Source organism: Anolis carolinensis, chromosome 3 (genome assembly GCF_035594765.1).
Source record: "Anolis carolinensis isolate JA03-04 chromosome 3, rAnoCar3.1.pri, whole genome shotgun sequence".
Classification (NCBI taxonomy): domain Eukaryota; kingdom Metazoa; phylum Chordata; class Lepidosauria; order Squamata; family Dactyloidae; genus Anolis; species Anolis carolinensis.
Genome location: NC_085843.1, coordinates 36,517,666 through 36,544,940, shown reverse-complemented (window position 1 = coordinate 36,544,940; position 27,275 = coordinate 36,517,666). Strand labels below are relative to the sequence as shown.

Sequence of the window (27,275 nt, the reverse complement as noted above, 5' to 3'; positions counted from 1 at the left end):
TATTGCCAAGCCTCAAAAAAGCCCTAACTGAATTTTTATATCTCTTCTCTTTATGATCTTCCCTTCACCTATACATCAACCAGATTACACAATACACACTTAGATTCTGTTTAGATATAAAACAACATTGATGCTGCTGAATGAAATGATTGTGATGTTGTTTAGAGGATGTAGTAGCTAAGCTGAACTGAAGCTGAAACCCTAGATGCTTAATTCATGACCATCCATGGATTAAAATTGGTTTGGAATAGTAACATATTCCACTTCTAGTCAAGATACATTGAGATCTTGAATACTCAAAGCTATTTAAACTAAGACAATTTTTCCTAATATTTAGGAATTTACAAAGATTTAGCCTGAGTCCACTGGAAAATTTAGGTCATCCCTTCAACATTATTGTCTTATAAATTCATTCCCTGTGAAATTATGGGGTAATTTAGAGATTATCCAAGAATTGGAAAAATTGTTTGAATTCAATAAAGATTATTCTTGTTTGTTTGTTCCCAGTGATATGAGTCCAGTAGTAACATCGAGTAAAATCACCTACCCAAGGAACCCTTCATCTAAAAGACTATTTATAGAGTTTTGCCATTCAGTCTTGTACTACTATATTCTAGTGGCATTGTCCCCTGTGGAGCATAAGAGATGCCAGTTTACTAGATGTGAGCCAATCACAGGCTGCACTTCATTTCTTTCCTTCTCAGTTAATTCCCCTCTGATGTATTTTACATGACAAAATAATGCATATAATTCCTATACCCCTAACAAAACATCTTTCCTATCAACCCAGGATGATTGCTGTGGTGTGACTGGACCAAGAGACTGGCAGAACTATACCTCTGTTTTCAGGACAGTGAGCAACGATGCAGATTTTCCCTGGCCACGGCAGTGCTGCGTTATAGATGTCCTAGGAAAGCCAACCAACTTGGATGGCTGCAAATTGGGAGTGTCCGGGTATTACCATGAAATGGTAAGTGCTTCGTCTTGATCCTGCTTTTGCAGTAATTAAAATGATGACATTTTGAGGATTTCTTGATTTGATTATGACTAACTAAGAAAGCGACCAACTACTACTTTCAGAGTACTGTATTAGGAAATAAATCAGTTCTAAAACTGTCAAACTCATAATGATATGATGGACACATCTGGTTCAACCATATTTGACTGGTCTCTACACCTCAAGAAAGATATTGTAGAGCTAGGAAAATGGTCATGATCAATAAGCAAAATGATCAAAAGGTTGGAGTAGTACACCTATGAGGAAAAGTTACAGTGTTTAGAATTGTTTAACTTAGGGATGGAAGATAGGTAGATGGGAGAACATAAATTTGACAGTAAAATTTATTTAATGTAGATTTCCTTCCTTTCCCATAACACTTTGAGCCAGAGTCCTCCTGTGAAACTTGGTGGCAGGAGATTATCACAGCACATAAGTAAAACTATGGAATTTATAGTAGTGGCCACCAACTTGAATCTGTGGCAGAATTCCTCTGCATACCAGTTGCTGGGGAACACATGCATGAGTATGTTGTTGCATTCGTGTTGTGCTGGGGGCTTCCTGGAATATCTAATTTGCTGGTGTGGGACAGATAGATATTTGGTCTGATCTAGCATGGGTGCTATTCTTATGTTATTAAATGGAACAGCATTGCAAAATGTTAATTCTTAAGTCAGGTTGCTTATTTCTAGAGATGAAAATAATATTCCAACATATTTGCATAATAGATGAAAACTGGGTGACTGTATGGAGAAACGCTGATTAGGAGAATTCTGAGCCAATCAAAATCTTCACAGTTCAGGACTTTTTCTGCATGTGGGTTCTGTTCAGACAATAACATTTTGTCTGAGAAATAATTTTTCCAACAAAGAAATTGCCCTTTCTATATCCATGCAACCCCTACATATGGCTTTTCAGCAGATCACATTCTGAACTGTAAAAAGTCCTCAAAATTGCTATTTTGAGGGATTTTCTTGCAGGGTTGTAGACTGAAATATTATTTGTATTTGTCTACAAAGATGAAATTTATAAAGATTTGGGTTTCCTACGTGTTATCCTCTTCTCCTCCTCCTGTCTCTCAATAAATATTTTCCCAAGACAGCTAAAAAAAATTAAAAGATTGATATATGCCTTCTTTGCTTGTTACGACTATGACCTGAAAAAGTACTGAAAGCATATTGCTACATGAATAAGCTTTTAAATATGATGAAACTGGATTACAATAATAATAATATAAACCCAAACCCCCTTGAAGCACCTTGACAACCATCGAATTGATTATGTCATCCATGTTTTCAGACTTAAGTTTTAGTTCACCAGACAAGACTTGGTGATACCAAAATCAATTTGCCAGATTATTAAGGTGTCTGAAGGCTCTTGTTGAATGAGATATGATCACAGCAGGCTTGAGGAATCACAGGATTTGCAAATATATCTTGGGGACAGAAGAGATAATAAAACAATAAGGAAGGCTCATGTAGGAGGCCACAAGCTGCTGAATATGGGAGGAGGTGGCAAGAGGAAATCATGAGAAAAGGAATAGAGTACCATGAAAGAAAACATGATAGCCACTTCTCTTGGCTATGTGATTGTAGCCACTAGATAAAACTTATCCAGTGCTGCCACCCACATAGCTTTTATATTTACGAAGTAGAACCTGACATTTTGGAGTTTAACAGTGTGGATTATGTCTCTGTGATTCAATTTCCCCCTTGCTCAAAGAACATATTGTAAGCAGGCTTTTACCTAGCATATGTAGTGGTGTCATTGCTTTAACCTTGATGATTACACCAGTGCGTTCAGAGTCTGAGAAACCTCAGAGTAATACTGAGTGGGAGACAGTACATTCTGTTGTTGTGACACAGTGCATGCTGAAAGCATTATCAGTTGTTCAGTTTTCTATCTATGCTCCTGTTCACATTGTTCCCATTCAGTCTAGATCTCTAAGTGGACAAGCATCACAATCTTAAATGCAGTCTTGAAATTTCTTTAAATACAGGATATTATTTGGTTGCCTGAATTGACTCTCCTATTTGTTCTCATCTCAGGGCTGCTATGATACCATTTCTGGTCCAATGAACAGACATGCTTGGGGTGTTGCCTGGTATGGATTTGCCGTTCTTTGCTGGGCTGTAAGTTTCTAACAGTATTTAATTTATTATATGTCAGACAATGTGCAGCTTCCTCTTAACTGTGAAGGCATACAAGTTGTTCCCATTTAATCTTGTTATTTATTTCCAGTTGAGACAGTGGATGGGTTTTGACATAAACATTCTTGGTTTGTTTTTTTCCAAAGGTACCCTGTCCCCTTCTTGAATTGAAATTAATGTGGGTTTTGAAGCCCCCTTTTTAATGTACAAATTTTCATTTCATCCTTTTTTTACTGTGTAAGCCAAGTGGATGCACAATTTAAACATGCATGTATTTTTAATAATAAACATTTGTTTACATATAATTCTAGTTAAAGTATAATCTGAAACTAGAAACTTCCTTTCACTGATCAGAAACCAAAAATATGTATGCTGTTTTCTGGTAATGGTTTCCTAGATCAAGTAAATGAATAAAAATGAACAAAAGCTTGATTGAGGTAAATACCTTTTTCACCTGTATAAAAAGAAAGCAGGGTGGGAGGGAATGAGGTGTAGTAGCCAATCAAGAGGTTTGTTTTAGAATAAAATTTGATAAAGCTCATGTTAAAAAGAAATATTTTAGTGTTAAAAATATGGAATATTCCTTTCCTCTTTGTCTTGAAAAAAACATTGTTTCTCCATTTTAAAATATTCGGTTGTTACGACTATGTAACATAGTTGTGTATACAATGACTTCTGGCCCAACTCTAATCTTCATTTGAGTGACTGGGAAGCAGCCACTGCCATCAGCAGGTATTGATTCCCCTCTCCTTCAGTAAGCCACTGGTTGAAATTCCCATTCCCTTTCATGCATAGTTTCCACTAGAAGCTGAATCCCTTTTGCAATTTCCTCTCACACTAAAGAATTCTCACATATGGAGGATGAAAACATTAATCAGCTACTTCCCAGTTGCTGGGTGACAGAGCAACAAATCCCTATCTATCACAGCAGCTGCTTCCCATTTAGTTGGGATTGGGGTCCTTTCACAATCCCTGCACATCCTCAACTAAGTGCTACATGAGGATTGTGAATAACACACAATTATGAGAATGTAACTACCCTGCAAGATTCTGACCATTGTTCCTTGATATTTAGATTAATCCCCCCCCCCCAAAAGCCATTGCTTCCATAGGAAAATGATAAAATCAGATTATTTTTGCTTCCTAAGCTTTAGCTTCTGTGCTTGCCTTTTTTGCTTCAGAGCCTTTGTATAGTCACACTTAATTCCTTTAGAGCCTCTTGAGGAAGCTTTAATTGCTGGGAGCTAAATCTTTGTTGTTGTACTGATTAGGATGATATGACTGTGTGTTCCCCTCAGCAGTATAAATGGTTGTTAGTGGTTTCTACTTCTTTAACTTTTTATTTAGTTAGTTTCATTGTTATACAGTGCCCTGTAATTTTAAGTAAATATTTTAAGTAAAATAAATATTACCACAATAATGCTCTGTCCCTCTTTTGCTATATATATGGAAGACAACCTAATTCCCAGCTGAAGCAAAAGCAAAAGTACACAGAAAAGCATTTTATATACACTCATTCCTTGTTACTTGATGCCTACTTTTCACCCTTTTGCTAGTTTAAACAGTGAGTGTCGACTGCTTTTGCAAAAATGTATTTCTTACTCATAGTATCCTAGATATCCTTGTATACATCTAGAAATTGGAATAAAAATCAACCCCCCAAAAAATGGATTAACATATCTACAGGTCAATGTACTGTGCTTCATTGTCAAAAAAGGGAGCATTTCCTTCTCTGAATGCAGTTGGTAAAAGTCAAAAGCTTAGTCAATCCCCACAGAACCTAAATGAAGCATCAACCCCCTCTACTCTCTCCTCTGGCGTTTTCGTATGCCTGGTTGGGGAAATAGTGAGATGGCCTTCAACTTACCTGGATCGTATCAAAATCCATAATTTTGACATCAAAAGCTGCCCTTGATTTATACATGATATTGACTTATATACACCATACTTTGTAAACTGGCAAATATATCAGTGGTACATATCTGCATGACTTGTATTCTTGTTTTTCACTTATATTATTCTCTTCATTACTGAAAAATGATATTGCTTATTTGTTTGACAGTGGTACCTGGGAGGATTTAAAAAAAAATCCCCAACTGTTCTGGGATTAGTCCTATGATTTAAAGCTTTGTTTGAGCCAGTTTAAAGTCAGATAAGCTTCCTGTGTCCAGGATAACTGGTTTGCAATATCAACTTTGTTCAGTGTGTCCTCCCAGGCCAATTGCAACAGCATTCCTCTTTTACGCAGTACCTAGACCAGTATTACAAGTCTCAATGTAAACATGAAAGGACCTCTAGGGGGATATTTCAATAAATGTGGGAAAACTGGTTTTTGACTAATCATAGTAATGTAGGCAAAATATGGTAGGCATGTCACATAAATGATGGTCATAAAACATAAAAATGTGGACAGCAAATGAGATGTTGGATTTGGGCTAAAGAAAACTAAGTTGATCAGTAATCAGAACTGTAGACAACATCACATGTTGGATGATGATGATGATGATAATGATGATGATGATGATGATGATATTCTGCTTTTCCATTTCAAAAAGGCAATTCAGGCAGCTAACACATAACAATAAAAGATATTAGATAATAAAAACCCTGAGGAAAAATTAAACATCAAAACATTTAATGGCTGAGATACTAAATGGTTGCACGTGGCATAAGACGTCCACATGCAGGAATCTGCTACAGCTCTCTTGTCACCAGTCTCAGGAATCACAAGGTTGCTCCAAGAGTCATCTTTAAAAAGTAATTTTTTGTGATATCTGTTCAGGATGGACAGATATCCAGGATCTTCTGGAAGATGTTTGTAGCAGACAGTGTAATTAATTCTGGTATAAACTAGAGGGGATGTCCTGCATTGTTCTGGCTAGAAATAATTAGAACAGAAGACAATACGTTTGTACCTTAGAAGAAACAAAGAATAAAGAATACAGGTTTCATGTTAGCTTAACAGAACTATATAATCCACCTTGGTTTTGGAAGAAAGGCCTGCCAGGATTGATATTTCCCCAGTTATTGGTGCTTTCTGTATCAGCTTAAACATAACTCATATGCTTAACCAAATAATTTATCTTCTCTCCCCCCCCCCACACACACACACACCGTGCCTCCCCCCCCCCAAAAAAACCCCTGACAGTTGGTCAAATAGTGTCAAAATCAAGACTGTGCAGCATTCATTAATAAAAATTATGGTTAGTTAACTGTCTCAAATTCAAAAATTATAGTCATGATTTTACACTATTCCTACAATTGTAATTCACCTCCATCCAACCTACCTTATCAGACATAAACTACATGAGATATCAGAGATCAACTTTGCCCATAAAATGAGCATGGTTGAATGATGTTTCTTTCATTTTCATTTGAATTTCTCCATCCTGTAAGAAGTACAACTCTGAGCTTAGCACTGTATATACTCATGTGTAAGTCGATCTCATGTATAAATTGATGACAGATTTTGAGGCAAAATTAGGGATTTTGATATGATCTATGGCCCTACTTCAGGAGGCCAGTTATGCCTGGCCACGTCTAGTGTCATTTTCTCATCCGGGCTTTGGGAAAGGACAGAAGTAGTGCTAAGATGGAAAGAGTAGAGGGAGTAGGTGCTTCATTTAGGTTTTTCCAGTCTATCCTGGACTGTCATCTTTCACAACTATTCAGAGAAGAAGATAGTTCATTTTACAATTAGCGTTAAGGGACAGTGCTGCTTACACTGACCTGTGGATAAGTTAACACAGGATTTTGGGGCTGATTTTTTTGGTTATACATATATACGGTATATACAATATATTATATGAGGCCAGAGTTTAGTCCATTCTGGTTAATAGACTGTTTGCATGTCAGCTGGCTTTTCAAGTTGCCAAAGTTTTAAGGGAAAAGCCTGTAGAAAAGGTATAAATAAAATGTGGTCATGGCAGAATGTGAGGCTCTTTCTAAATCATTTTTCTTTCCTTTCAGACCTGGGTCCTTCTTTGTACGATGTTCTACTGGAGCCGAATTGAATATTAATATAAGCAGTGTCTGGTCTATTTGTTGTCAATGAAAGATTTATTTGCTTTTGGTTACATGATGGCTGTGTGATGTATTTTCTACTCTGGATGTTATGAAGATCTCTCTTGAACCCTTCCTTCCTCTTGTAAAGTAGCCCCTTCTCATTCTGCCTTTCAAACAGGCTTTGATATTCACAAGATGGAAAATGATCATCTACTCTGTGTGCAGAAATAATTGTCTCTGTGTTAAACACCATTGGTTGAGTATGTTGATGCCTAGAGGTAGCAATGCAGGAAGACCTGACTCCAAATACATCAACCAATTTGAAGCCAATTGTCTGGAGCAAGTATGTTTCAAGATGTAACGCTCCATCAAGTATTACTGAAGTCATTTTCCTTTTCTCTGTGACTGTGTGATTCCCTTTCTTTCCACTGCAATATATGAACTACTTTTAAAAGAGACCTATCATCAGTTGACATGTGCATGACAAGAAACAACTTGATTTACATGGACCTAGAAAATTTGGCTCCAAAGATTATTAGTTGGTTTGTTGCACTACTACATTTGTGACACTATTAAGGGCTACCTCTTTTTGTTGACCATTGATATGCAAAATGGCATATACTACTTTTCATATAGTACTTTGCCAAGCTAGTCCATGTAATTCCTATAAACCACTGGTTTTGGAGATTTTTTCCTTTTTTTAAGTGACATAACTTAGAAGAATTGTATTTGCAAATCTATTAAAAGAACTTATTTTCAACATTATCTTCACTTTTTGACTTATATATGTTCTTGATACATTTTATTAGAAGCTCATGTTTCTTGATTTGATATGAAAGCATAATGTGTGAAATAGGCCAACAAGTTATACAAAGGAAAGTGAAGCTTCATAGTTTGACCTTTTTGTACTTTATCAAAAAAATGGGCCTCTTTTCATGAGATTTTCTTCATTGTAAATGGTATGAGATGAAAGCCTCTCCCCCCCCCTCCCCTTAATGGACACTTCAAGAACATACTCCTTGCTCTGTTTCAGATTTCCTGTCTATTTTGTTGTTCTACATCAGTAGTTCCCAACCTTTGGGACTTCAGCTCCACTGTTCCTAAGAGCTGGTAAGCTGGCTGGGATTTCTGGGAGTTGAAGTCCAAAACACCTGGAAGCTCAAAGGTTGGAAACCACTGTTCTACATGAAGTGGAGTTTGTTAAGCACACACACACAATCTTAGGAGAAATGAAACTTTCTCTTAAATATTATTGTTGTCATAGGGGCTGTCCTGAGGCAAATAACAAAATGACACCCCTATCCTTGTCACGGTATGGAAACTGATTGTATAGGCCATTAAAGCTTACCTCAACACTCTCATGGAAAGTCATAACCCATTACACCTAAGGCAGCAGTAATTGGGTTATATGTCATGTACAGCCTTTTCTTTCATTAGAAGGAACACAACACATAGTTCATGAGGAACAATCATTCTCTAGTTTCATTTCTGCCTAATGGTAGGGTTGGCCCTGTCAAGTCATACTGTTTATATATCGTTACATACCCGAGCTCCTAGTTGTATACATCTGAAGAACTAGAATACAGTTCGCCTTCTCGATCCACAGATTCTGTGTCAATGCATTCAAACATCTGAGCCTTGAAAATGTTTGTTTTTTTTTAATTTCAAAAAGCAAGCCTTGTTGTTGCCATTTTATATAAGGGAGACAATTTTCCTACATCACGTTATATAATGGGACATGAACATCCATTGATTTGGTATCCTAGACGAACTGGAACTAAACCCCAGCACATACCAAGGGCCCACTTTAAATATATGATTTGGAATGGCAAAATTTTAAGACAATTTAGCTAGCTGATGTCAAATAAAATGTTTTACCTTTTTCTGTTATTGTGAAAATACAGTCCTACCACAGTGGAGTGTCTAGTCTTTTGTATGTCATTTTATTGCTGGGACATTAACACATCTGTTCTATCTATTTATTTGACATTTAACCAACAGTTTCAGCAATGTTTTATTTGTAAATGCAGTATCAAATCTCTGAGGCAAGCTCAACAAGTGCAAATATCTAAAGAGGTATTTTTATGTTGTTGTTCGTTTTGTGTCTTCAAGTAGTTTCTGACTTATGGTGATCCTAAGATAAAATTCGTTTAGAGGGGATTTTGCTATTACTTTTCTCTGGGCAAGTATATGTGTTTTCTCTGGACAAGTATATGATTTGTCCACAGTCACTCCATAAGTTTTCCTGGCTGAATAAGAATTTGAACATTAATCTTCAGGTTCCTTGTTCAACACTCAAACACTTGGCATTTATCAAGTTTTAATTGTATAGAAGTCATCCCTGTTGTACTACTACTGGAAATGTGTTGATTTTTAATAAAACCCTTTCCTTCACATACATCTTCTTGATCATTTTCAATAAGTGTATGAACCTTTGCATCTCAACCACACCTTCACAATAGTACACCCCCAAACTGTTTTTTTTTTATTATTGACAACTTAAAAAGCATTGCTTTTTATGGCAGGTTAAACAAGCAGTGTGTTCTTTGACTAAGTATCAAAGTATGTGGTGGGTATTCTACATTACCTAGTTATGTTAGTTAGTTAGTTCCCAACTGTAATGTCATTCTCTGGAAATTATGGAATCAAAAATAAAAGCTTACCAGCCCTTATTCAAAACCCACTCATCACCTTAATTTCTGTGGTAGGATTGTTAGCCTGAACATAAAGTACACTGACAATGTTGCAAATGTTTTTGTTGGCTCAGTAGAAAGGAAATAGCAAGTATTTCTTGCATTTAAAAGTCCTATGGAATTTATGGAGGTCACCAAAAGTCAAGAGGTCACATATATCATTTTAGCACTTTTGTACAGCATTTTAACCTCTCAGTTTCCCAAGTAATGTGTAATACCTCTAGTGTGTGGAGAAATTATGATAAATCCCCAGTTTCTGCTTGTTGCAATGGAGATTGCTCATGGGATGGGGTGGAAATGTAAGCCAGCTGGTCCCCAAGCAACAAGTAAACAGATCCCCATTGACTACTGTGGCCGTTTCCTGGGACAACAGGAAGGATTGTACTGGGATAGTAACTACAGTGCCTCTGCATAATGCATTCCATAAGGATTGAAGCCAGTCTAATCATTGTAGAATAAGATTAAAAGAAGTACTGAAGACTCTACATTGTGAAGCTTTTGTTTTTGAAGGCCGAACTTGTTTATTACGATTGTGATGTGAGGTCCTCTAGAAAACAGTTCACTGTTTACTTCAATTTCCTACATGGCATAGTGGCTCATTTTTATAGTGGAATTTTGGTTTTCAAAAAAAAAAAAGCTACATGTCTCATTCTGGAAATGAGTAATCATTTGGATATACATATGACACAACTGGAGATACGGTTATCTCATCTAAGTGGCAGTAGTTTTCCAGTTTCTCAGACAACAATCTTTGACATTGCCCATTATATGATACAGGACGGAACAGCTGTGGCCAGTTTCGAGGCTGCAGTTCCTAAAATCCATCGCTTTTGACCTACATGACAGAATAGAGGAAGTATCAAATGTGAGACTATCATTAAATTAGGAAGGATGAGAAATACTTCAGGGGGACAGGATCAGGAATGAAAATGATCTTTACAAATGTGAAAGCTGGACCAAAACTAAGAAAATTAATCTTATCAAGGTGGTATGAAGCTACATTAAGTGGAGGGAGACAGGGGTAGTTAAACAAACATATGATATGTGATTCCTTTTTTTAAAAAAAATTTATTTATGAGTTTTATATTACATAAAAAGCCAAACATACAAACATACCAACATACCAACAATACTCCCACCACCAAACATAATGGACACCCACCCCGATTCGCCTTCCGGCCTTTTGCATAACATCATCCTTAACCAACATATGCATTTTTGCGGCTCCCTTAATTACTTGAAAATCCTAGATTAATTACTTGCTATAGTTACTCATTGATCATACTTTCGTTGTTCATATAAACTCTCAATAAAGACCAATCTGTCTCATGTCTTGTTGCATCGTCCTGTTTTATAAATTGAGTCAATGTGTCCATGTTTTTAATGTCCAAAAGTCTTAGAAACCAATTTTCTCTCGATGGTATTTCTTGTGTTTTCCATAATTTTGCCAGGCAAATTCTGGCTGCCGTCGTCATATATGTGAAAAGTTTTTCCATATTTTGGTCCATCGGGAAGTCCGTTAATCCTAGTAGGAAATATTCCGGGTTTTTTTTTCAAATTTCTTTTTCAGTATCTTCTCCATTTCCTTGTGAATTGTCTGCCAGAAGTCTCCTTCCCTTTGCTCATCTTAGCAAGCTTGTCCGGCATGAGGTACCACCTATAGAAGATTTTATACCAATTTTCCTTTATTTCTACCGCATATGTGTATTTGAGATTTTTGTTCCATAATCTTTCCCATTCTGACATATTTATTGTGCGGCCCAATTCTCTTGCCCATTTTATCATTACTTCTTTGACCTGTTCTTCTTCCGTTTCCCAGATTAATAGCTGCCGATATAATATTTTTATAATTTTCTTCTCCATTTTCATCATTCTATCCCAGCACATGTCTTTATTTTCAAACCCTGTTTTTTGATCTTCTCTAAAACTTTCTTTTATTTGCCAATAATTTAGCCATGTCATTGATGGTTCTAGTTGTTTTACTTCCTCATAGCTTTTCAGACTAAATCCCTGGTTTCCTACATTTAGCAGCTGTCTGTATGTTATCCATCTCTCCCTTGGTAGCTCCCTCCTATGTTCCGCCTCCAATGGCGAGAACCACATTGGGACTTTAGTATAGAATCTTCTTTTGAACTTATCCCATGTTTCTATCAGGGCTTCTCTTAGGTAGTGGTGTTTAAAGTTCTTTTCTTTTTTAGTTTTCTCCCTCCACAAGTAACTATGCCATCCTTTATTTAAATCGTATCCTTCTAAGTCTAACGTTTTCTTTTCCCTTAGGTTTGCCCAGTCCCTGACCCAGCTCAAACTCGCTGCCTCGTAATATAATAGGAGGTCTGGGAGGCCAAGCCCTCCTCTCCTCACATCGTCTTTTAGATATTTGACAGCAATTCTGGCCTTTTTGCCCTCCAATAAAAATTTACTGATTTCTTTCTGCCAATTTTTTATAATTCTTTTGTTTCTCAAAATCGGTATGTTCTGGAATAAAAATAAGACCTCAGGCAGGATCTTCATTTTTACTGCTGCTATTTTTCCTAATAGAGATAGTTTTAGTGAGCCCCATCTTTTCATTTTGTCCTTCAACTCCCTCCATTTCTTTTCATAATTATTTTTTTGAAGCTGGGCGTTACTCGCTGTTAGTTCTATCCCTAGGTATTTTATCTTTTTCACTATCTCTATGCCCGTTTCTTTTGGTAACCTCTCCTTATTTTTCTGTGACATATTCTTTGTTAAAATTTTAGTTTTTTCCCGATTTATCTTCAATCCTGCCACTTCTCCAAAGTTTAAAATGGTTGCCCACCATAAATCAAACTGTTTTAAAGGGTTTTCTATCAAACAAACTAAGTCGTCTGCAAAGGCACATATCTTGTAACTATGGTTTCTAACCCTTAGTCCTTGCAGGTCCCTATTTCTCCTAATTGCTTCTAATAATATTTCCAGCATCATGATGAACAGTAGCGGGGAGAGTGGACACCCCTGTCTCGTACCTTTACTTATAGTTATATGATATGTGATTCCTGACTTGGCAATTGATCATTTAACAGAAATCTAGGGGTCTTAGTAGATGACAGACTAAATGCGAGTCAATGGCATGATGCACTGCCAAAAGCAAAAAAACAAAAACAAAAAAACAATTCTTGATTGTATTAACAGAAGTATAGTGTCCAGATCCTTTTAGAGTGAACTTAAATTATATTGAATGAATTGGGGTTTATCTATTTATTATAACATTTTATTTTTCACCCTATATTCAAAAATCCCAGGACAGGTGGTTGTTGTTAATTCTCATCAAGTTGGCTTCAATTTATAGCGATTTCATGAATAAAACCCTCACTCTCGATAAAATAGCGAAGAGTAGAGACATCACACTGGCAACGAAGGTTCTTATAGTTAAAGCAATGGTATTCCCCATAGTAACCTATGGATGTGAGAGCTGGACCATAAGGGAGGCTGAGCGAAGTTAGACTTTTTGTACTATGGTGTTGGAGGAAAATTCTGAGAGTTCCTTGGACCACAAGAAGATCAAACCAGTCCATACTCCAGGAAATTAACCCTGGCTGCTCACTGGAGGGAAGGATATTAGAGGCAAAGATGAAGTACTTTGGCCACATAATGAGAAGACAGGAAAGCTTAGAGAAGATAATGATGCTGGGGGAAATGGAAGGAAAAAGGAAGAGGGGCCGACCAAGAGCAAGGTGGATGGATGGTATCCTTGAAGTAACTGGCTTGACCTTGAAGGAGCTGGGGTGGCAATAGCCAACAGAGAACTCTGGCATAGGCTGGTCCATGAGGTCACGAAGAGTTGGAAGCGACTGAATGAATAAACAACAATAACACCTCCAAGTTGCGCCATTATCAACAGCACTGTTCAGATCCAGCTGGTTAAGAATTGTGGCTTCCTCAATTGAGTCGATCTATTATAATGTGGTCTTCCTCTTTTCTTATTGCCCCTCACCTTTTTCAAGTATTATAATATTTTCTAGTGTGTCATTTTGCCTTGTAATATGTCCAAAGCACAGTAACTTCAATTTGGTCACCTTGATTTCATTGGAAACAAACTGGATTTGCTGTAGAACACATTAAATAATCATTTTGGCAGCACCAGGTGTCTTTAGGATTTTCACTCAAAACCACACTTCAAATATTTTGGTTATCTTCCTGTCAGCTTCCTTCAATGTCCAGTTCTCACACTCATATATACAAATCATAATTACAAATGCTATGCATTCAGTGATATATCTTTATAAATGAGGTTCTTATATATATATCCTTCATAGCTGCCCATCTAAGTTCTAATGTTCTTCTGATTTCTTGATCACAGCTTCCATTTGGATTTATGATTGAGCCAATGTATAGAAATTATTTACAACCCTGCTTTTCCCCGTGTCTTTCTTGTCTTTTCTCAGTTGTTGTTCCAAGTCTATTTTCTGTTAGTAATATGGCATCATTTGTGCATCTTAAATTGTTGATATTCTCCCCACCCCCATTTTCATGGTTTTTTTCCTCTGGGTCTAATCTAACTTTCCATATGACATGTTCTGCATAATAATTAAACAGGGTGATACACATCAAGGTACAGTCAATGAAAACAGCTGAAGAACAATTTAACACAGCCAGAATGTGTAATCCAATAATCCAGACATAGGGTAAAATGAAATGAGTCTAACAACAGTGGTTTCAAGAGTAGGACATGCTGCACCCAAGACAGTACAGCCAAAAAAAAAAAACGCCTTCTCTTATATCCCCACATAATGCCCTCACTTCTCTGAACAATACAACCCAGAGGATGGCCTATTCCACAGACCTTAAAATTCAAGCAGATATAGAGAAGGAGAGATGGCCCTTCAAGTATCAAGAGAGTTTAATATGTTCTAACTACTTTCTTAAGGTAGCTATCTCTGCATAACATTAAATGTGGTCAGTTCCAGGAAGTAACCTGGTGCAACTGCTTCGTTGAGAGTGGTTACTGTACTTTCCCCAAAGAAAGAAGATAAAAAACATAAATAACTCTTTGTACTAGTACTTAACTAACTGCACCAGGCCAAAGAAGGGACCAGTGTCAGAATGCTGTCAGACAGGCTTACCTGGAGTTCTGCACTACACAGTCTGGTTTTCCTACTCTTGGATGTCTCATTCCACTTTTTATTGCCATATGAGTCTCTTCCAATCCTGTACTCACTGTATTTACTGAGAATTCCAACACAGGGCTGGTAAATAGCTGAGTGGAAGATTTGGTTACACGTAGTAGTTCACAGGTCAACAAGCATAGCAAGGGGAGTTTTGTCTCTTCATGCACAATCCAAATGCACTCTGTTTTTGAGTCCAGCTCCCAGCTCTGGGATAAAAAGAATGCTTACCATTATTCAGTTAATAGTAGAGGTAAATAGCACTGCTACTGAGATCTTCAGGGAATGAATGTGCCATATTTGTATGTATCGGTCCTTCTTTAGAAATCCATTTGGCTATAGAAACATGATTATAAAAATCATTCCAATGTCATGTAATCTATGTACAGAAGAATTCACATTTTCCACTATGGATCAATCATGAGAATACCACATACCTACTAGCATTTGGATATGGACTTTTTTTTTGTAAAAACTCATATATATTTCAAATGATGTATCTCTTTTCACTTATAATTCTGTGAGAAAATTTCAAAAACAACCCAAGCAACAACTATTGCTTTTGAAGTTTCCTCATGTTACCTTCTCTTATGTTAAGATAATGCCCAATATTACTTTAACTAGCAATTACTCTGTAGGCTCTTAGGAGAATTTTCTCAGTCTTGATATGTTATGATCTATTATATCCCAACAGATGTTTTAGAGTTCATCTTTAACAGTTGGCTATATTGGCCAGGGTTGATAGAATTTGCAGTACTACAGAAACACATATTTCACCATCCTGCTTTAATTGGGGATGGTGGTACAGAAACTGGGCTGTTCTTCATATGAAGCATGGACTGTTTCACTGAACTCTGTGCTCTTTCCAAGGATGTCATTTGTGCGTTCCCATTTGTACATTCTAAAACACCATGCTGGGGCTGTGTTCAGAGATGCTTGCTTTTGTGAATGCCATTACTCAAATATTTCCAACAGACATATTCATGCACATAGCCATCTAGCCTCACCTTTACCCTACCTGCCCTTGAGGTTTTTTTGTCAGAATCTCGTTTCCTCACCAGTTAGGTTTAGGGCATTTCAGAAAATAATATACCAGATCAGCAGCCAGTCAATCAAGATATTTGACCCCAGGTTTTCCAGTTAACTTGGAGACAAATGTCTACTTGGAAGATTTCTTTTCTCTTCCAATGAAACAAGAGTGGGGAAAGTGGGTCCCAAGAGCAACATATCTCTCCCAAGTTGTTCCTGCATCTCTCCAGATTACATTTTTTTTGGCCATTTTTTTTAAAAAAAATCTATTGCTTTTCTTGGAAGAAAATCATATTTCAGTTCACTTGCATGGCATCTCTATACTTGAACATAAAAAACTGTTTGCTATCCTGCTAAACAACCTTTTCTGAGATGTTGGAGAGCAAAATGGTGAGTCCTGATGTATTCAGTCCACTCAGGTTGCCCCCTAAAAGGGGTCTGGACACATCATTCCTTATTCTCTATCCTTCAGCATCTCAGAAATGGCTTTATTTGGATGTATGTGAATTTTCAAAGGCAGGATTCTGGAGAGACATAATGATTATATTTCTTGAGCTGTGTTTCACAATGTAGGATCTTGGGTATAATTTTTTTCAAAAACAGATGAGGGCTGGACACATCTAGATTTAGTTCGAGATAATTGTTCTATTTCACATATCACAATTGCATTTCCTAACAAAAGCATCTGTCTCAGCTGCTAAATCACTTGGGACACACTGAGCTAAGGTTATGATTCAGGTGGAGGAGCTCATGGGGAAATTCAGTGGAGCAGATTGCAACCTTGAATTTCCTATTAAAGACTGGACTCTTAGACACTTTCAGAGACATGGCACCTTAATTTTAACATTTTTAAGGTGAAATACTGGGGAACTGTAGTTGTCTTAGGCAACAGTAATAAGATAATGAATATTGAATGTTGTGTATCTTTACTTAAAAGAGAGGAAAAGCCTGTTATAAAAACGAATTCTTTTCAGATTCTCTGGGTATTTGCGAATGAATTCAACATCTGGTTTTTGTTTGTTCCCTTAAGCTTTGCATTTCAGAAACTGCTCCTTGTTCAGGCAACTTCAGCTATATTATTTTATCCCCTTGCTCCTGTCTTTAATCTCATAGTTTATTCTTAAGCAGCTGCTGTATTTTCTTTGAAGTACTAAAGAGATTTCCTATTGCCAAAATTAAACATTTCTGGACTAGAGATTTACTAAAGCTAAGGGAATGTGATGTATTTCCTTTGTCAGCCAGCATCACTAAGATTCTCCTCTGCACTCCAGTCCCCAAATTACAGTAACTCCAAGCAACGCTGCATTAGGGACCAGACTCCAGAGTTGAGTTCTGTGCTTCAAGTTGGCTCGAGCATATAGACCCATGAGGCTGCCAAATGTTGTTTTCTAACTGCCTTCATTTCTTTTTTACGGTCCAAATTCTACATCTGAAACTGGCAACTTAATTTCATCTCAAGTCCATTTGCAACTCAAAATATTCTCAAGCTTTTGTTTTTAGCCACCAGAGAGAAGATAAATAATATGTTGTCATTACTACTGCTATGGTATCTGGTACATTTTGTCATACATTTCCTTTGGCATCTTGAGCTACTCTAAAGATGGCATGAGATTTCGAGCAGAAAATCTGTCATGCTGTACTGGGAGGATGAGAAACAGGCTAACAGGCTTCAGAATCCAAAATTACTTTAATAGATTAGAGAGCTCAGCTGGACCAAAACTAACAAAATGAATTTCACAGGGAGAAATGTATGGTACTACATTTATGCAAGTAAAAGTGAAATGTACTGATACAGAATGGGTAACATCTGGCTTGACAAAAGTACTTGTGAAATGGATCTAGTAGTCTGTGGATTTTATCACATGAAGGCGGCAATGTGACGTAGAGGTCTAATCATTACCTACAGTGATGGTTCCTATTGCGTGACAAACCATTACCAGTCTGGATTGTGGCTTTGTGAGATAAAGTCCTCTGCAGAACACAAGCTGAACATGAAACAACAGTGGGATGCAGTGCTTTCAAAACTCTGAATGCAATTCTAGGCTGCATCAACATAAGTATAATATCAGTGGTTCCCAACCTTTGGTCCTGTAGGTGTTTTGAACTTAGAACCATAGATCATAGAATTATAGAGTTGGAAGAGACCTCATGGGCCATCCAGTCCAACCCCCTGCCAAGAAGCAGGGAAATAGCATTCAAAGCACCTCTGACAGATAGCCATCCAGCCTTTGCTTAAAAGCCTCCAAAGAAGGAGCCTCCACCACTTCAACTCCCAGAGATCCCAGTGAGCTTGCCAACTGTTAGGAATTGTGGGAGCTGAATTCCAAAATGCTCGTAGGACCAAAGTTTTAGAATCACTGGTCTAGATCAAAGGAACTAATAGTACCATTCTATTTTTGTCAGATCTTACCTAGAATATTCTGTCTAGTTCTGGGCACCACAATTCAAGAAGGATATTGACAATCTATGCCAGGGGTCCCCAAACTATGGCCTGCAGGCCGGATGCACCCTCCAAGGTCATTTACCCAACCCCCGGTGTTCCGTCCCCCAGGACGATGGTTTGCCTTACCTATTGGTCGTTTGTTTGCTTTCCCTCCTTTACATTTTGTTTGAGCCTCTGGCTGCAAAAGCCTAGGAAAAGTGGCTTGGAATCTGCAAGAGCTGGCTGCAGTTTTCTTTGCAGTGATTGGTCAAAGAGTGCAACATCTTAGGACCGCCCTTTTTACCAGGGTCTAGTCTCCATTTTGGAGCTTCATTCTGGCTATAGTCTTCCAACGTGCTGGAGCTGTGCAAAGCTAACTGGGACAAATCATCCTCAAAACCAGGCCAATCTAAGCCTATCCAAATTAGATAAGTATTGAATTATATTGATCTGGAATAAGAAATCTAGTTAGAGGAGCAGAGTTATTCCATCGCTTCTAGAACTAATCTTTGCTGTAAAGATAGGGAAGGAAAGAGTTTCTCCTTCTAATATAGGCAGCGTGATTAGGGTATAGTGGTTTTATAATCACTTTTGCCTTCTGGAACCAGGGATAATTCTGTGACTAAAACCTATAGAAATTTGTTTCATTTTCTGCAACTTTAAGATCTGTGCCAGGTTTACAACCTTGTATGAATAAACATCCTTTTTTGAAGTTATCCAGACTCAGTCGTTCAATATCTATAGGACAGCTTATAGGGATTTGCAGTTCGCCCGGATAAAGGACAGCACGTTTCAGTTTTATAGTTTTTTATTGTCCGGCGGACGGCACAGTTTTGAGGTCGATCAGCGGTTTTTCCGCTTCAGCTAGCTTGCACGGCTTTATAGTTTTTATAGTTTAGGAAGTTTTAATATAGGCTGCGGCTTTTCCGCCTGAGCTCAGTCTGCATACCTAAAGACTCTACCAGCGTCTGAGGCAGTGGAGCCCGCTCTCAGACCTGAAGGAGTCAAATAGTGGGGCTCTATTTCCTTGCTATTTGGCTCGCGTGTGAGCACGTGGCCCAGTGGCTTTCTGGGTTTGCACAGGCTGTGCAGTTCCCAGCAACGTCCAGGGCTCCCTCGGCGGTAGACCTCGAGCCGCGGAGCACCAGCGACAGTTCTTTGGCTGGCTCTGAGGCGTGAAGCCCACCAGAACCAGGCTAGAACCTGGACAGGCCTGGCAACGCTGCTGCGAGTTCGGCCGGAGCACTCGGCCGGCTTCGACCTGCCTCATCGTCCTGCGGTGGTGACCTGCCTCATGGTCCGGCGGTGGTGACCTGCCTCATCGTCCTGCGGTGGTGACCTGCCTCATCGCCTGGCGGTGGTGACCTGCCTCATCGTCCTGCGGTGGTGACCTGCCTCATCGTCCTGCGGTGGTGACCTGCCTCATCGTCCTGCGGTGGTGACCTGCCTCATCGTCCTGCGGTGGTGACCTGCCTCATCGTCCTGCGGTGGTGACCTGCTTCATCGTCCTGCGGTGGTGACCTGTTTCATCGTCCTGCGGTGGTGACCTCCCTTCACAGCGGGGAGGAGGCGTCTCTTCTCTCCTCCTTTCCAAAGCCAGCCTCGGTGCTCCTTCGGCGGCAGGCCTCGAGCCGCAGAGCACGAGGTGCTTGAAAATTTGGCGAAGTCGCCATTTTGGCAGTTTACGTCACTTGGGCAAGGGAGGTATCAAGTGGCAAGTTGCTGTCAGTTGGCATTTTGCAGCTTGCCCACTAAAATCTGGCGCCAAAGGTCACAATCTTTGCAAAGTATAGTTACTTAGTGATATATATTGCTATGGTTAAGTGTTGTGCATTGTATTATATGTTGTATTTGCTTTTGTTGTAAATTTACTTGCTATTAAGAATACATAATGTCTATGCAATTTCAAGACGATACAGATGGTATACCTCCTTCTGAGGCTGAAAGTAGGAATGAAAGGCCCCAAAGGATAAAGCACCCTTCAGCCAAGATGCTAGCCCATCTAATAGATGAAAAGGAGCTCCTCCATGTGAGGTTAGGTTCGGCATGGGAGCGAATTGTAACATTGATGGACAGAATTGAGAGCTTGGGTATTACAAGGGTGCCATCCATATTACAGACAGACCTTGAAGAGACCTTCGGTCTCTGGAGGGGTTTGGTGTCTAAGATAGTCCAGGTCCTCGAGCGCATTAACGCCAAGGATTCAGAGTTAGAAATAGTGAGTGTCTTAGCTGACACTAATGAGAAAGAAAATAAGGTGAGGGCAATTCTAGATGCCTTGGAATTTAGTTCTCCACCTGTTAATCTAAGGTCTGAGCCAAAAGGAAATCAGTCTTCCTTATGCAGCCATGAGACCAATCTTTTAAAATCACCTGCTGTGGCACTTAGTCTTAAGTCCAACCGCTCTAGCCAGGTATCTAAACTAAGGGAGTGTGCATCATCTAAACATAGCCACTCTAGCAAGTCTTCTGCTGCTGGGAGTGCCATCTCTTCCCTAGCTGCCTTGCACATTAAGGAGGCTGCACGTCTGGAGCTAAAGAGCAAGGTAGCGGGGGCGGAGGCTGATGCTAAGGCAGCTGATCTCACCCTTCCCTTTAAAGAAGAAGAGCAACGACTGCAAATAGAACAGGCCCGTAGACAAAGCGAAATGCAAATGGAACAGGCCCGTAGACAAAGCGAAATGCAAATGGAACAGGCCCAAAGACAAAGCGAAATGCAAATGGAACAGGCCCAAAGACAAAGCGAAATGCAAATAGAACAGGCCCGTAGACAAAGCGAAATGCAAATAGAACAGGCTCGTATAGAGATGCTTAGAATAAAGATGGATGCCGCAGCCAAAAGGGTAAGGGCTGAGACTTTGGCCAAGGCCCTAATTGAGCCACTCACAGAAGAAAATGTAAGTCAGTTGCCGAAGCAGGACCCTTCTTCCAAGGTGCTTGTGCATCTTAATAGCTTAAACAGCCAGTTTTCGGATGAGGAACAGGAAGACTTCTCTCCTTACCCAGAGCAGGGCCCCAAAGTCACTTTTGAGTTTCCTGCAGAGCAGAGCGTCATAGCGGGGAGCTCACCCTTGCTCGAGCTACCTGTGCCTCCTGCTAAAACCCTAGGTCAGTCAATCAGGGCCTCAAGGCCGAGTGCTAGTTGGCCCCTACAGACAGCTGCACAGGGAACCATCGATTCGTCAGTGGTCGATGTCATCCCTCCAAGAGGCCAAAGGTTGACGCAAGGTACACGGTGGGAGTCCACTCCACAACAGCAAACTCCTCAATTGTTCCCTTCGACGCCAGAGTCCCAGCTTGTCTCCATCATCAGAAGCCCCAGAAGAGATCTTAAGGACAAGGGTGTCGAAAAGTTTTCGGACAAGCCTGAGGAATTTCTTCTCTGGAAGGCCACCTTCCAGAGAGCAATCAGAGACTTAAAGTTATTGCCTGAGGAAGAACTGACTCTTCTGGCTGCATGGTTGGGCCCAGCCTCATCCTCACAAGTTAAGAAGATCTACGCAGCCCACGTAGCCGATCCCGACAAAGCCCTGGAAAAGGCCTGGGCCAGGTTGCAGCAGAGGTATGGGGCCAGCACAGAGATTGAAGCATCTCTTATGGACAAGCTCCAAAGGTTCCCAGCTTTAAAACTCAAAGACTTCAAACTCTTGTGGGACCTCAGCGATCTCCTTACGGAATTAGAGTCGGCCAAGGAGAATCCAGAACTGCCCGGTTTGAAGTGCCTCGATCAGCACCTGTCCCAGAGGCAGATCTTGACCAAGCTGCCCTTCACTTTGCAAGAACGCTGGGGACAGGAGGTCTTCAACTACAAGGAGGCCCACTCCCAGGCATACCCTCCATTTTCTCATTTGGTCCAGTTCATCACCAGGGCAGCCAGAGAAAGGAATGATCCACAGACGGGCCTCCCCACCTTATACCAAGGGACCCAGCCAGAGAAGGCACCTGAAGTGGACAAGAAACCACCTAGAGAGGCCAATAGACCTGTCAGCGTAAAGGCAGTCGAAACTCAACACAAGACTGACGAACCCAGGTCGGAGGTAAAGGAGTTGCTTTGCCCTATTCACCAAAAGCCTCACAGCTTGGCCAACTGCAGGGAGTTTAGTAGAAAGACATACAAAGAAAGGCAACAGCTAGTTCAAAAGCAGGGAATCTGCTTTAGATGCTGTGGAGCAACTCCACACTTTGCATCCAACTGCAAAGAAAACATCAAGTGTGAGAAATGCAACAGCCTCAAGCATTGCACCGCAATGCACAACTCCAATATCATCTCCCACCCCAAAGAGAACGCTTCACCAAAAGAAAAGTCAGCAGTCGAAGACACCGACAAGCCAGCCGCACCAGAGATGCAGGTGGAAGTTTCAGCAGTCGCCTGTACAGAGCTGTGTTCTGACTCGCACCAGTACAGAGTTTGTCATCCTATCTGCCTAGCGGATGTATATCCAGCCAAGAGCCCTTGGCTTAGAAAGAGACTCTATGTGGCCCTGGATTCACAGAGCGACGCCTCCCTGGCTACTCCAGAGTTCTTCCGCATGTTTGACCTTAAAACCAAGATGGTCGACTACACTATGACTACGTGTGCAGGAAAAAAGAAGTTGCAGGGTCGCATAGCATCTGGCTTTGTTGTCTCCTCTTGCGACCAGAAGAGACAGTTCAAGTTGCCAGACCTGATTGAGTGTTCCTCCATCCCTCGGAACAAAAAACAAATTGTAACTAGAGAAGTTGTGGAGGCTCATCCACATTTGCGATGGTTAAAGAATGCTATACCAGCCTTTCGGCCAGATGTGGACATTGCCCTTTTGCTTGGCTCGGACTGCCCGAGCTTGTTCTGTGTGAACGACCAAGTTAAAGGACCTCCAGGTGCACCTATCGCACAACAATTGCCATTAGGCTGGACAGTCATAGGCCCAGTGTGCATAAACAAGATGCACCCACCATCGTCGTTGGACTCCAATCAAGCACAGGTGCTTAAAGGTGGACGTCCTACACTTGTGCGCAGTTGCCTAAGTCATATCTCGGTCTACTGCCAAGCAATAACTCCAGAGTATTCCTCCATCTTCAAAGTCTCTGAGAGAGACGAAGCCACAGCGCTCTCGAAAGATGAGCAAAGGTTTTCGGACATTATGAATGCTCAAGTCTCACGAAGTGCAGAGGTGAAAGCCTGCAAATCAACCACAGAAATCAAGATGGGCCAAAGATCTTGCCTGGAACCACACCGTTTTGAACGTTTTTCGGAGTGGCACAGTCTTCTTAGAGCAGTTGCTAGGCTTATACATCGCTTAGTCTGCAAAGATAGTCAGCCTTTGCAAGTTCAGGACATGTTGAAGGCTAAGGGAGTAATATTCAGGTCAGTTCAGAGGCATGAGTTTAGTCTAGAAATAGCCAGGTTAGAACAAGGGCTTGACACCCCCAGCCGGAGTTTCTTGCGTGAGTTAAACCCATTTCTAGACAAGGAGGGCATTTTAAGAGTGGGAGGGAGGTTAGCTAAGGCTAAACTCAAAGTGTGTACAAAGAACCCCATCATTGTACCCCCCAATAGCCATATTGCTTTGTTGTTGGTTCGTCACTACCATGAGAAAATCCATCATCAGGGTAGAACTCTGACTGAGGCGACCCTTAGAAATGAAGGCCTGTGGGTGGTAAATGCTAAAAGTTTGGTCAGCAGTGTTATTTTTAAGTGTGTCAAATGTCGGCGACTCAGACGTAACTGTCAAAGTCAGTTAATGGCAGAACTACCTCAGGATAGGACTTTGACAGACCCACCCCTTTCCCATGTGGGAATGGATGTGTTTGGTCCTTGGGAGGTTGTCACTAGGAAAACCAGGGGTGGTGTTGTAAATAACAAAAGATGTGCGGTTTCGTTTACTTGTTTGTCAGTACGAGCTGTCCATATAGAGGTTGCAGAGGGAATGGACACTTCATCATTCATAAACGCATTGAAAAGGTTCATAGCCCTCAGAGGGCCAATTAAGTCAATTTGGTCGGACTGTGGCACCAATTTTGCATGTGCAGACCTTAGCCAACCACTTCTGAAAGAGGTGGAAGGCCGAATACTTAAGCCAGCTTCCAACCAGAAGACTCTGGCAAACCCCAAAGGACAATTTCAAGGCGGGAAACCTTGTGTTGCTAAAGGACAAAGACTTGCCCCGCTATGCCTGGCCTATGGGCATTACATTAAAGACCTTTCCTTGCCCGGACGGTAAGGTCAGGAAAGTCCAATTAAAGACTTGCAACAGAGGCAAAGTGTCCATTTTGGACAGACCAATTAGTGACCTCGTGTTGCTTATTGGAGATGTTTAAAGTTCTAGTGTTTGTATTGTTGTGTATACAAAGGTGTTTGTATGTTTTTGATTGGTAAATTCCCACATCCTGGGAATTTAGCGGGGAGTGTTCCGTCCCCCAGGACGATGGTTTGCCTTACCTATTGGTCGTTTGTTTGCTTTCCCTCCTTTACATTTTGTTTGAGCCTCTGGCTGCAAAAGCCTAGGAAAAGTGGCTTGGAATCTGCAAGAGCTGGCTGCAGTTTTCTTTGCAGTGATTGGTCAAAGAGTGCAACATCTTAGGACCGCCCTTTTTACCAGGGTCTAGTCTCCATTTTGGAGCTTCATTCTGGCTATAGTCTTCCAACGTGCTGGAGCTGTGCAAAGCTAACTGGGACAAATCATCCTCAAAACCAGGCCAATCTAAGCCTATCCAAATTAGATAAGTATTGAATTATATTGATCTGGAATAAGAAATCTAGTTAGAGGAGCAGAGTTATTCCATCGCTTCTAGAACTAATCTTTGCTGTAAAGATAGGGAAGGAAAGAGTTTCTCCTTCTAATATAGGCAGCGTGATTAGGGTATAGTGGTTTTATAATCACCTTTGCTTTCTGGAACCAGGGATAATTCTGTGACTAAAACCTATAGAAATTTGTTTCATTTTCTGCAACTTTAAGATCTGTGCCAGGTTTACAACCTTGTATGAATAAACATCCTTTTTTGAAGTTATCCAGACTCAGTCGTTCAATATCTATAGGACAGCTTATAGGGATTTGCAGTTCGCCCGGATAAAGGACAGCACGTTTCAGTTTTATAGTTTTTTATTGTCCGGCGGACGGCACACCCGGTATAAACTTTAGACTTAGTCGAAAGTCTGAACAACTTGAAGGCACATAACAGCAACAATCCTAATTAACTTGACTATCTCATCAGCCAAAAGCAGGTCAACACTTCCCACTGAAATACTGATAAGGTTATGTTGGTTGAAATTGTTCTTCATTTTAAGTATTGTATTGTTCTTTAATTTTTTTTTTGCACAAGAAATAATATATGTGCATAGGAATTTGTTTATGTTTTTTCAAACTATAGTCTGGCCCCCCAGCAGTCTGAGCAACCATGAACTGGCCTTCTGATTAAAAAGTTTAAGGACCCCTAATCCATGATATGCCCAGAGGACATCTGGAAAACTTTTCTATGAAAAGTAACTTACGGAGATATGTTTAGCTGGTAGAAGAGAAAATTAAGGGAAGGTTAAATATCTGAAAAGATAACATATTGAGGTTGGAGGAGGCTTGTTTTCTTCTGCTCCAGAGACTAGGACATGAAGTGATGGATTCAAACTATGGAAAAGATCCTTCATCTAAACATTAGGAAGAACTTTGTGATAGTAAGAGCTGTTGGACAATTGAATATTATGCCTTGGAATATTTTCAGACAGAGGCTGGATGGCCATCTGTTGGGAGTGCTTTGATAGCAGGAAGTTGGCCCTTGGGGTTTCTTCCAACACAATATGATTCTATAATTCTACCGATCAGAGAGGAAATTGAGAGGTCCAGCTGTAAACCCTCTCTAGGCCAGTGTAGACCCTATTAAAAAGGTCCAAAAAGCAGGCTGCTGATGCAGACCATGTGGTAGAGATTCTTTGGAAGTGATTGCATGGAAAAACTCAGCTACAAAGCTCAAAAAATCATCAAATCTCAGTGCAACAGAATCTGCCCAAATTGATGACAGTTGTGATTGCCTAGACATCTGTAAATAAAAAAAACTCCCGAGACAATGAGTTACTGGATACACTATTTCTCTTCATCTACTGTGTTCCCCATTTCCCACATGTTATCAGACATTCTTGGCTTCACTGAACTTTGACAAGTGAAGCCTTTCTCACTCACTTTGCATTACAAATACTATTTCTATCTGATATTGGTCTATTTTTTCTTCTTACCTGCTCTTTCAAACAATGGCATTACTGTGAATCCTAACCAGACATGACTCTGACACTTCTACTTATTCTTCAAATAAAAGTAGAACTTCTTTCCAACAGATGTTTGCTTAGTGATTTCTGCAACCAGTGCTGCATTCCCAAACCCTCCCTTTGTTTACTTTTGCACTTTGTGCCAAGATTTTTACAATATGATACTTATGTTTATATGATGCCCCACAGCAGGGAAGTAACAGAGGAGAACTAGGACCTCTTCACATGGGGCAAAATAGCCCTGTTTTGCTGCTTTTATTCACGGCTTGGACAGGGCCTGCCGAGCGCCATCAGAAGGTGCTTCCTCCTCCACCACAGGGAGGATAGTAGTTTTGTGTAGCTCTGATGGAGCTACCCACAGTTACCTCCCCTTTTCCCCATATGACGGAAGAGCACATGTTGCCATGCATTGCTGCCCTTTCTCCCATCTGATGGGGACAGGGACAGTATCAATGCACCCTGTCCCGTCCTCTCCATATGATGGGGAAGGAGGGAGGGTGCCCAGCACGCCATGAGCTGCCCTGCATGTCTTACCTTTCACAACTGCTGCCGAAATGGCACAGCCCAAAAGGGCTGTGTGAAGAGGTCCCTGGAAGCTTCAGCTGATCTTCTCTGGAACTATTGGGA

At 40.2% G+C, this 27,275-nt stretch overlaps 1 protein-coding gene across 3 annotated transcripts in view; it reads left to right on the top strand.

The window, feature by feature from the left end:
• Positions 1 to 9,550, top strand: part of upk1b (uroplakin 1B) — a 44,335-nt gene extending 34,785 nt beyond the window's left edge. For all 3 annotated transcript variants that reach the window (XM_062974751.1, XM_062974753.1, XM_062974752.1), the window contains exons 6-8: positions 791 to 970; positions 3,046 to 3,129; positions 7,117 to 9,550. In XM_062974751.1, the coding sequence (XP_062830821.1) occupies positions 791 to 970; positions 3,046 to 3,129; positions 7,117 to 7,167 (315 nt within the window). In that variant the 3' untranslated portion in view covers positions 7,168 to 9,550. The remainder of the gene's footprint in view (positions 1 to 790; positions 971 to 3,045; positions 3,130 to 7,116) is intronic.
• The last annotated feature ends 17,725 nt before the right edge of the window (positions 9,551 to 27,275 follow it).